The sequence below is a fragment of the Engraulis encrasicolus genome, chromosome 24, assembly GCF_034702125.1.
Source record: "Engraulis encrasicolus isolate BLACKSEA-1 chromosome 24, IST_EnEncr_1.0, whole genome shotgun sequence".
Lineage (NCBI taxonomy): Eukaryota > Metazoa > Chordata > Actinopteri > Clupeiformes > Engraulidae > Engraulis > Engraulis encrasicolus.
The window spans coordinates 38,380,730-38,391,924 of NC_085880.1; the positions used below are offsets into that span (position 1 = coordinate 38,380,730).

The 11,195-nt window shown below is 47.4% G+C and overlaps 1 protein-coding gene across 1 annotated transcript; it reads right to left on the reverse strand.

Moving 5' to 3' along the window:
* Nucleotides 1–6,855: 6,855 nt before the first annotated feature.
* On the reverse strand, nt 6,856–10,005 carry trim8a (tripartite motif containing 8a). The gene is made up of 2 exons (XM_063191045.1): nt 9,655–10,005; nt 6,856–8,759 (listed from the first exon to the last, which is right to left on the reverse strand). Exon 2 carries the CDS (start codon nt 8,076–8,078, stop codon nt 7,407–7,409), a length of 672 nt encoding a protein of 223 aa, XP_063047115.1. The 5' UTR covers nt 8,079–8,759; nt 9,655–10,005; the 3' UTR covers nt 6,856–7,406.
* Nucleotides 10,006–11,195: the final 1,190 nt, after the last annotated feature.

Genomic DNA, 11,195 nt, shown 5'->3' on the forward strand with positions numbered 1-11,195 from the left:
ACCTCTATCTCATACATCCTCGCTCTGTCCCTCCCTCCTTCCCTTAACCCCTTTGCTCTTTGTGTCGAAAATAGACAGAAATGTTGCAGTCCATCCGGAGAACATGTGCCTCTCTCAAAGCCAACCTTCATTTTGATTAAAAAAAGAGAGTGTGAAGGAGGGTGGAAAAGAGAAAGGGGGCAAGCAAGAGAGAGAAAGAGAGAGAGAAAGAAAGCCTTAACAGTTGAATGATAACTTGGCCTCCAGATCACTCCTCCTCCTCCTCCTCCTCCTCCTCCTCCTCCAGTCCTATTCTGGAGAAGGACGCCCTTGGCTTGGCCGTAGCCCTCGCGGCGCTACAGCCCAACGCCAGAGCAATGCGAACGCACAACACAGCACAGCACAGCACAGTTTAACAGTGTCTCTCTTTCATGATAAGGCCCTGACAAGCCATTCCTGAATCCTTATGTCATCACTATCTGTGCCAACAGTGAGCTTCTTCTTCTTCTTCTTCTTCTTCTTGTGTTGTTGCCATGGATAACATATGATAGTTCTCCTTTTGAAAAAAACTCCCTAGATTCAAAATAATAAAAACAATGGCGGGCAGAGACAGAACAGGAGCGGACAATAACCCAAGCTGAGTGAGAGAGAGTGTGTGTGTGAGAGAGAGAGAGAGAGAGAGAGAGAGAGAGAGAGAGAGAGAGGAGAGAGAGAGAGAGAGAGAGAGAGAGAGAGAGAGAGAGAGAGAGAGAGAAGAAATGCCCAGGCTTGCCAACCATATCACACTTAAAAAAACCAAAAAACATCAACCTTTGCCATAATTACACATGGCTGCCATGATGAAATATCCCAGGAGCTGCAGTGAAGAAGCGTCATTGTGGTGCGATGTGGCTTTAGGCTGAAAAATGGATCCTGGTATGTTGGGGTGGATTATGAGCTGTATTTTGAATGCAGGGGAGCTTAAGGCTGGCCACTGATACCAACCACTGTTAAAAGTGAAGACACCAAAAAAAGCAGCGCTACTTAGTAACTACACCCAACTACCTCCTCACTCTCTTTCCTGGAGAGCCAAGTCCAGACCGGCATATGAAAAAGAAAGAGAGAGAGAGAGAGAGAGAGAGAGAGAGAGAGAGAGAGAGAGAGAGAGAGAGAGAGAGAGAGAGAGAGAGAGAGAGAGAGAGAGAGAGAGAGAGAGAGAGAGAGATGTTTCACAGTGGAGGAGCAGGGAGGTTAAGCTACACAGGGGCCACTTCCTCCTCTCTCCCATGACCTCATCAACAGCCCACGGCCCACAGAGAGGAGAGGAGAGGAAAGATGAGGAGAGAGAAGAGCAGAGAGGAGAGAGGAGAGGAGAGGAGAGGCGAAGAGAGGAGAGGAGAGGGGGGAAGAGAGGAGAGGTGGGAAGAGAGGAGAGGTGGGAAGAGAGGAGAAGTACTGTAGAAAGGAGAGCAGGGAACAGAGGAGAGAAGAGCAGAGAGGAGAGAGGTGAGGAGAGGAGAGGAGAGGTAGAGAGGAGAGGAAGAAAGACGGGTGAGGAGAAGAGAGGAGGAGGAGGAGAGGGGGAAGAGGGGGAGGAGGGATAGAGGAGGATGAAGTGAGGGGAAGAGAAGAGAGAAAGAGGAGAGGAGAGGAAGAGAGGAGGAAGGATGAGAGCTGGTCCAGGGGGAGTGGACAAGAGGAGAGGAAGACAGGAAGGGAAAGAGAAGAGGGGGAAGACACGGGGACTACTGCTCTGCCCCTCAGAGACGATGATGACGACGGAAGTTTGAGGCAAACTGGGGTCACACCCCGCCCTTCCTGCAGCACCTTTAATAGGTGGCGGGAAGGGGGTGTGGGGGTCCTCCCTCAGAACATTTTGTGTTTTTCAGAAGCAATTTCCTGCATTCCAATCAATTTAGGGTGTTGAATAGCAAATCCCATCTGACATCTCACTACTTCAGATTTTTGATGTACCTGAACAATTTAATTCTATTATTTGGCTTACTGAGTTTGACTTGACACAAATTTCAAGCATTTTCAAGCACTTCACCAAAAATTCAAGCACTTTCACAACCTTGAAATCACTTGATTGAAATTCAAGCATTTTCAAGGAATTCAAGCAACAGTGGGAACTCTGTGTATGACTTCAAGGCCCCCTGTCTCACTAGCTCCCCTGCCCTGTCACCTCTCCCGCCCCTATTGCCTCTTAGTATAGTCTTAAGGGGGATGAGTACTGGCGTGCATTTCTCAAAAGCGTAGTTATTAGCCAGTTAGCAAGTTGGGTAGTTGTCAATGGGAAATGGCATTTCACACAACAAAGTCGCTAATGTAGTTAGCAAGCATGGTTTCGAGAAATGCACCCCTGATGTAGACCAGCGAAGAAGGTGATTGGAAGCCATGTTCAATAGCAACATACAGAGTCCTCTATAGGGAGAATTGGGCTAATCCCACTGACCGCTATGTTCCATTTTGTACTACACAAAAATGGCGACTCAGGGCTGCCCATGGTTAGCCAGGCTACGCCCAGCTAGTAACGCAACACCTTTGGCGTTGCTTCTGGTCAGGCCAGGAGCAATACAAATATCTGAGCTCCGGAGAAATTGGGAACTCCACCCACTTTGTCGGGAAGCAATCAATTTTGAGAAGCTCCAACGGCCCAGGGCAGAGGCGTGTTCAAGGCAGTGACATGGTTTAAGCAGAGACGGTCTATGGGGCACCTAAGTCTCCACCCCTTCCGGGCGGCTTCTGGGGCTGGCAACGGAAAAACTTTTGACTGGGCTGTAATGGACTGATCAAAGCTATTTTCCGACCCACCTCGCATTTCCCCGTCGATCACACATATGCTGTGCCTCAGAATTAATAACAACCAATGGTGTGCTTGTTGACTTCACTTGGCAAGCGATTTTTGAGTTGTGAGTGTGTAAAAATATGTAATTATTTGGACTACACTACAGACGTCGCATGTCCGACGTGCAGCCACTTAAGCCACGGTGCAGCGGTAGGGTTGGCTGTGCCTCGGTTCACGTCAGATATGCGAGGCGCAAGTGTAGTCTCCAACACAGTTTTGCACAAAAGCTAAAATAACGTTTCTTGCGTGCCGAAAATGAGTGGTCTTACGACGCAAATCCAAACCTTTCAAATTCACTGTCATCATATGTGAAATCCGGAGCACATGCCAAACGGGATGAGGATTTAGCTTGACTCGCTCCATTGACTCGCATTCAAAATTTTGCGAGCTCCTGCCCCATGTATCGGAAGTAGAAGGGCGTGACTTAGGTGCCCCATAGGGACTAAGAAAATGTTTGGTTTAAACTTCGGCACAGCCTTTTCTGGCCTTGACCAGTCGCAAGCCAAACGAAGGTCATCGAAAGAAAGCAATATAACAAACGAAAGCCATCTACTAGTGCTTAAATTTGTTGCTAATTACACAGAAATATAGTTCATTTTCTCATTCATTTCGGCTTATGTTGTCGTTCGGTGTTAGTCTAGCGAACAGAACGCCGCTTCTCGGCACGGTTTTAATTTACATTGACACAAATGGCAAATCTACTTCCGGTACCCCACTGTTCATGCCTCTGAACTACATGTCCCTGTCAAAATGGGGTTCAAGTCAAGTCTCTGGTAACGCAATGGTACAGTGAGTGTGTGTGTGTGTGTGGCATGTACACAACAGTGTGTGTGCTGGTATGTGGGTGTGTTCAAAAGTGTATTTGGGTGTGTGTGTTCTACGACAGCCTTGGGCATAGAGATGTGGGGCCATGCCCAATGTCCCCTCCCCTTTTTAAGCAACCCCCTGCCCTCCACCACCCTGACCCCAATCCATCCATCTGTCCGTCTGTCCGTCCAAAAGCCCCTGGTCTGGTCCGCTGCCACGACACACTGTCCATTTGAGGAGAGCATTCCTCCACCCAATGTTCCCACTACACGGAACATCCAATCTCACCCCACACCAGCCCACCCCTGTTCAGCCAGAGCCAGAACCAGAACCATAGTAAAGCCCAGCAGCACCTCACAATAGCCCATCACCTCACAACAACAGCAGCTGCCCAGCAACAACAGCTGCCCTGGGGTCCGTATCTCGAAAGCATCTTTGCTAACGACGGTAGCAGCGTCCTTCGTAAGAGCGACTCAACTCTCTCTCGACAGCGACACTCACCACTAAATCCAAGGGAACGGTAAAACGGTCTTAAGACGGTCTTAAGACGGTTAGCAACGACAAGAATCGAGAAACGGACCCCAGCACTACAGCCCAGCAGAATCCTACAACAGCCCTGCACTACAGGTGAGCCCTACAGCCAGGCCGTGCCCTCCTAGTGACGCAACAGCTTCAGCGTTGCTACTAGTCAGGGGTGAGTTTCTCAAAGGAGAAGTTGTTTGCCTGTTAGCAACTTCGGCAGTTGCCAATGCCTCTTAGTATAGGCTTAAGGGGGATGAGTACTGGCGTGCATTTTTCAAAAGCGTAGTTGTTAGCCAGTTAGCAACTTGGGTAGTCGTCAATGGGAAATGGCATTTCAAACAACGAAGTCGCTAATGTAGTTAGCAAGTATGGTTTCGAGAAATGCACCCTTGATGTGGACTAGCGAAGAATGTGATTGGAAGCCATGTTCAATAGCAACATACAGAGCATGAACAAAATGAACAATGAACAAAGATCCAGTTCAGTCAATTTCAACATGCAGTTGCAATGCTCACACTACTCTGGACTTGTCAGTACCTGAGTTTTTTTTTCCCTTCTTCAGCCTTTTCCGAGATATTGGTCATTGTAATGGGGGCAGCGCTTTGTTTACATTCAAAAAAACATTTTTATTTATTCAACATCAGCAGACAACTAGCAAACAGCGGTACCTTTTGGGAAAATATTTGGAGTATGCCTATGTTCATTTAAAAAAAAAAATGTAAACAAACGCTGCCCCCATTAGAATAGCTCATTTTTCGGAAAGGGCTTAGCCAAAAAATGTGGCATCACCGGGTACTCACAAGTCAAGGGCAGCGTGAGCAATACAACAGCATATCGAAATTGACTGAACTGGTCTTTTAACCTGGTTTCCTCCTGAACCAGCGTCTTAGTATATGTACAAGGGCCAAAGCACAGCAGCCCAGCACCTCGACAACACAACAGCTCCTTATTCCTCCTGCAGGCAGCTGGAGTAGCACCGTGCAATCTCACTCCCACACGGCCCCGAGTCGACTGGCTTATCCCTCCCTCTCTGCCTCAATTGCTCTCTCTCCTTCTGCCGCTCTCTTTCTCCCCCTCCATTTCTCTTCAGCTCTCTCTCTCCCTCCCTCTCTCTTCACCTCTCTCTCTCTACCTCTCTCCTTCTCTCTCCCTCTCCCACTGTTTCTCTTTACCTCCCTCTCCGCCTCCCTCTCCCTCCACTTGCCTACCTGCCTGCCTGGCTGCCTGCACCCCCTCCCACCCCCAGCATTTCATCTGCATATCGAGACCTAATGCAGTATGAAGGACAGACGATAAGAGGCCTCAACATCTGATCTGTGCAGCGTGCAGCGCCGTGCCGCGCACCATCAGGGCTGAGGGCTGACGACGATGGAAAAAACACCAGCTGAGCAGAGCAGAGGTAAACCAAAACACTCGACATAACCTAACACACAGAAAAAGTCTGATTCCACCTGGGGGGGGTACCATACAAAGAAGCTGGTTAAGTAGTAAAGCAGGTTAAGCTAACCTTGTGGTAAAATAAACTAAGTTATAGAAGAGCCTAGAGTCCTCCGTTTCTGAACTGAAGGATGCCTGCAGGTTTATCCATTAGCAGGTTTACCACTTCCTGTCGGTTAGCATTGCCTAGTTTTATCACTTAACCATGTTCTTAGTATACCCCCTGAAGATGTGGGCGTTTTGTTTGCTTTAGTTACACCTAAGCAGAGACGTTATGTTAATGAAAATGGTGACGACTAACATGGTGACTCTGTGGAGCCGAGTCTTTCCAGGCAGTTGTGAGAGGATTTCTAAAGAGAGGGCTTGCCCTGCTGGCTGCTCTGCTGTGCTGTGCTGGCCGGAACTGACTTGACTGGGTGTGTTCAGGAGGACTATATTTGGTGTGGGTGTGTGTGTGTGTGTGTGTGTGTGTGTGTGTGTGAGCGAGGGAGGGAGAGCACGTGTAAAACTCCATCTGGCAGCGCATGAATATTTCTATCCTGTGGCGTCACTTCCATGTTGACTTTCTGCTCCCGAGCCCTGACTCGCTCGCTCGCTCGTTCGCATTCATAACAGAACGGACTCCCTCACTCGCTCGCTCGCTCAACGGAAAACGTTGCCAGTCAGGCTTTGGCAGACACGCGTGGGAAGGCGGGACCAGCCGGCCAGGGTTCAATGGACTAGGTCATGCGAGGGAGAGAGGGAAAGAGGGAGGAAGAGAGGGAAAGAGGGAGGGAAGTGGGATAGGGGAACTGGGGGAAAGCCTCGTCTTCATCTTCACTCACAACACAATTTTTAGCGTCCAAAAAGCTCAGAACAAAAACTGGCCTACAGCAGTGGCACTATGGTGTGGCCAAATTTGAAGTAAGGCAACAGACATGACATTGAACATCAACCAACAATGTGTGTCTCTGGTCTGTGTATCTTTGCACATGACACTGATCTGTGAGGAATTAAAATGAGGATCTGCAACGATGTGGGGTGACCAGACATGCCAGCTTTCCAGGGGCAGTCCCCAGATTTTATTGTCTGGGAAATTCAGGGAAAAAAACCCTTTGTACCAGTACCAGATCATACATACAGGCTCAGACTGATTGCTCAAGCTCAGACTGAGTGATTGATTGACATTGGGCAGTCATGGGTAAGCGGTTAGAGTGTCAGACTTGTAGCCCAAAGGTTGGACTCCTGACCTGCCAGGTTGGTAGGGGTAGTAATTGCTCTCCCTCATCCTCCTCCTCCTCCCTCCTCCTCCTCCATGACTGAGGTACCCTGAGCATGGAACAGTCCCATCGCACTGCTCCCTTGGGGTGCCATTGGGGCTGCCCCCTTGCACGGGTGAGGCATAAATGCAATTTATTTGTGAGCAGTAAAGCACTGTATGATGTGGAGTGCTGTATCGCAATGACAATGGGAGTTGAAGTTTCACCACAGTTGGGCTTTCGCTTTCATCTTGACAGTGGATCTGGGAATATCACCAGTTCCCAAGGACAACTCATGGAAATGTCCCTGATTTTCATCTGTAAGGTATCTGGTTCTCATTATGATACTCATTATAGATGCAACATGCTACCAGCCTATTAGAGATCCACATTACCATCATTTGACTGACCTAGTGCACTTGTCCTGTGACGATTTTGCCCAATCTGATTTTGTCGGTTAACATACCAGACAGATAGCAGTCTGATAGCAGTCCAAACGATAAGATTAGAGTTTATCCATCAACAGAACCTAGACAATGCATTTCAAAGTTTCCAAAACACATTATGGATTTCTCACTTTGGCCTACCTGTGCCTATCATGCACCTTCGAGAAAGGTTCTTTTCTTCACAGCTGTTGGTTGTCTTTTATTCTGAAGGAAGGAAAAACAACATACATTTTCACCAGCTCCACTTACCCGTATGTCATTGCGCCGAACCTCCACGTCGCACACGGCGTGCCCGTGGTTTGGCGAGCACCGGGAGAAGCAGCAGTACTGGCATACGGCCACCTGTTCCACGTCGCAGTGGTAGAGTCTGTATTCGTCGTGCTGGGGGCAGCTCCAGGCCTGCACATCCTCGGCCTCCACTAGCAAGTGACCGGGGTTTGGAGAGGGCTGCTGGAGATGCGTCTGGACGTGGGATTGGCAGCAAGGTGCGTTGCAGCGAAGGCAAACTTTCTGTGCGGGCAGAGGTGGCCCTCGCCGACACAGGATGCACTGGAGTATTGCGGGCGTTTTCTCGACGTTGATGGCGTTGAACTTCTCCACAATGTTCGTCAGTTTGATGTTTTTCTCCAGATTTGGCTTTTGATTGTAGGCGTGGTTGCACTCTGGGCACCTGACCATGCCCGTGTCTTTGGCCCAGGCCTCGCTTATGCATCCCCGGCAGAAGTTATGTTTACAAGGCAGCTGTATAGGTTCCACGAACACATGCAAACAGATGGGACAAATAAGTTCCTCCTCGAAGCAGTTTTTCCAGTTCTCCGCCATGGTGACGGATTCGGGTGGTGAGTCAAGTGAAAAAAGAGAGAGGGGGAGAACAATTGGGCTATATGTCCTATTGGGACACTCCTGAATCTTTTGCTCGGAAGTGATGATTCAGTTTTGCAGTTTCGCCACCAATCTACCGCGTTAGTTGGTGTGTGAAAGGCTGTACGAAACCACAAGTCTGTATAAACGATAATTCCATAAAACAGCGCCGAAGGCCGTTCGACTCTTGTCACACAAAAAGTAATGTAATTCCGCTGAGGCGAGAATCAGGTTTTGCAATCCAATTGCGTAGCCTCTGTTATTGCAGTGTTACTGAGTAGGTTTGGTTTAAAGAAGACAGTTTGATGCCTCGAAGGTTTAAGCATAGCCCATTAAATCGACCAAGTTCGTCACCCCTTATTTGCATTGTAGCGAATGGTATAGTCAAGAATAGAGCCCATCTGTCAAACTGCTCGTGCTCCCACCATTCCGAGTCCTGTACGAAGGAATCTGCGATAGGCCTATTCCGGCTCAGTCTCTCTCCACTTGTCTGTCCCGATTGTACACCATAAACCATGCAAAAATCAATGTGAAGATGTGATTATTCTTCAGAGTTGGTATTTCTCAGGCGTCTTTGACGTTGCAATCTGGCTATACCGTGCGTAAAATAGTGATGGCATTTGTCCCCACGCGTTTTGATGTCTAGCAGAAGAAGACCAAGACATAGATGTCAACAAAATGCATAGTCAGTATATCAAGCACCTTATTACCGATATAAAACCAGTGTCCCCTTATATCTGACGTCATTCTGGGTAAATGTATCTTCCCAGTGTATAAAAGTGATTCAAAAAGTAGGCTACCTTTCGTCTGACTGCTCTTGAGACGATTTGGCTTCACCGCGTTCCAAATAGCCTAAACTAGCTTTCAGTGGTTATAGCTACGTAAAGCAGTCGCGAATAAATGATTCTCCCTCGAGTCATCTCACCCTCACCCCAAGCGTCTACATTATCTAAAAACGGAACACATCGCGTACGCTTTTATCTTACAAAGTGCGTTTTTGTGGTTCTCTGACGGCGATTTCGTATATATTTTCAAAAATACAAAAGGCAGTCGCTTGGAAAACAGGAATAAAGTCGATTTAGGTTAACGTTACGCACGTAAACCACACTTCGACTGTGTGATTCTTGTGTATAAAAATGGTATCATACAGATCAGCTAGTTTTCTATTTTCGCCCCCTAGAAGCAGATCGCTCTCACCTTACCTTCGCTATCTTTATTTCGCTGTTAACTATCTGCCCTAATTTTCAATGTAAGGAATTTAAGACTACATTAAGTCCTGTCATGTCGACGGTCCACTGCCCCCTCACTGGAGAGATTTGTATTCGTTTTCAATTAACAATAGCCAGCAACGTAATGCCATGCATATATTCTCTTCAGTTGGAGAGCTTAAAATGTTTATATATCAAAGCAGGGTTTCCAGTTCTTAAAGGGGACGATGTCGTTTTAACCTTGTTGTCGCTTGCTGTCATCAGCCATCTTGTTTGCCTCGTTTAAAGCGGATAAAAAACGACGTATCTAGGCTATTTATTTTCTTTACCTCATTTGTATGCTCTCAATTCAAGCTAATACTTCCAGAAAACGTACATTGCCGGTAGACTTCGTTTGGTACCGTCCAGAGGCGTTGAATCAGAGTAAAATCCCTGGGAAATCCAAACGCACGGAGCTGTAATCCACTCGTTGTCCGTGTTATTATTTATGATGTATAGGCCTATATTCTTGCAAGCAAAAAAACCTTGATGTGAGGAGGAATGCAGGCATAGGACTGCAACTCGGCTCTGAACACACACATCTCACATTTACTCCCCCCTTCTGAGAGTCACGTGACCCGTCACAGACTTGATACATTAAACCGGGAGGAGTTGATAGCGAAACGGGGCGGGGCTTCGCTTAAAAGGGCAACTCATCAGTTCCTGTTCTGGGGAGCCGCAATTCATTTTCAACGCATTTAAAAGATCCCTTTGTTCCCGTTCAGCCAGTTAACTGAAATGGTGCCGACAGAGAAACGGCTTTATTTCATATTTGTTAATTGTAGCGTCTATTCAGTTGCTGCATGCAATTCAACTTCAGTATGTGTACTACTAGTACTACTCTGTGTAAGCTGTGGCACAAACAAAAGCCTTCATCTTCAAATGTGTCAACTTCAAGCCTTCATGCAATGCAATGCCACGATAATTAATTTTGTTTGTCAGATTATTCAGATTTATCTATCTCCACCAAATGATGATTGGGCTTTGTTTGAATTTGTATGGGGCGCAGCAGAATACTATATTAGCTTTATTTGAGTTATACGTTGAAAAGGTAGATACCCCCCCTCCCCACCCCATAAAGATGTGATTAGAGGTGAATGCACAAGTAATAATTAATAAAGGTTGAATTCAGGGGGGAGGGATGCCTGAATTCTTGACGAAGTGTCACCCACACTGTTTGATACAATTCAGAGTTAAGAAGCAGCTGGATTTTTAAAGGGGCAACACTTATTGGTGGGGACCTTTCATTGCAATGTGCTCACGTGTAGTTCAGCTTCCTTGGAGGCTGTGAAGGTAGGCTGCTGCCCTTAATCTCTATGTAGTCACTAAGCAAGCACCAAATTACGCCAGCAGTCTCATGGACATAAATTTAGGGTATCGGACCTTGGGCCCTCTCTCTGTTCTCTGGACACCGCACCCAGGACCACACTATACATATAGACACTATACCTCACTGGTGCTCCTTTTATAAACAATATTTGTTAAGTCTGTGTCTTGTGGTGCCCCCTCACTAGTCAAAAATGGATGGTGCCCCTCAGGGCACTGTGCCGCTGGGCTGGCCCCTTATGGATAATCCGGCCCTGACAACACCGCACCTGAAGTTACTTGACAACCCACAGATGCAACTCAATCTCTGTATCTCATGAATGTAGGGTATATTGTTATAATTTCTGATGCACCTACATAAAGAATTTGTATTCTGCAAATATTTCAGCTAAACTGAGGGGTCGGATAGGAGCAGATTCAATTGTCTGGTGCAGGGGCGGGTTATGATTTCATGGGCCGCTGGGGCCAGACAACAGGATAGTCCCCCCTCAACGGGTACTGCTAT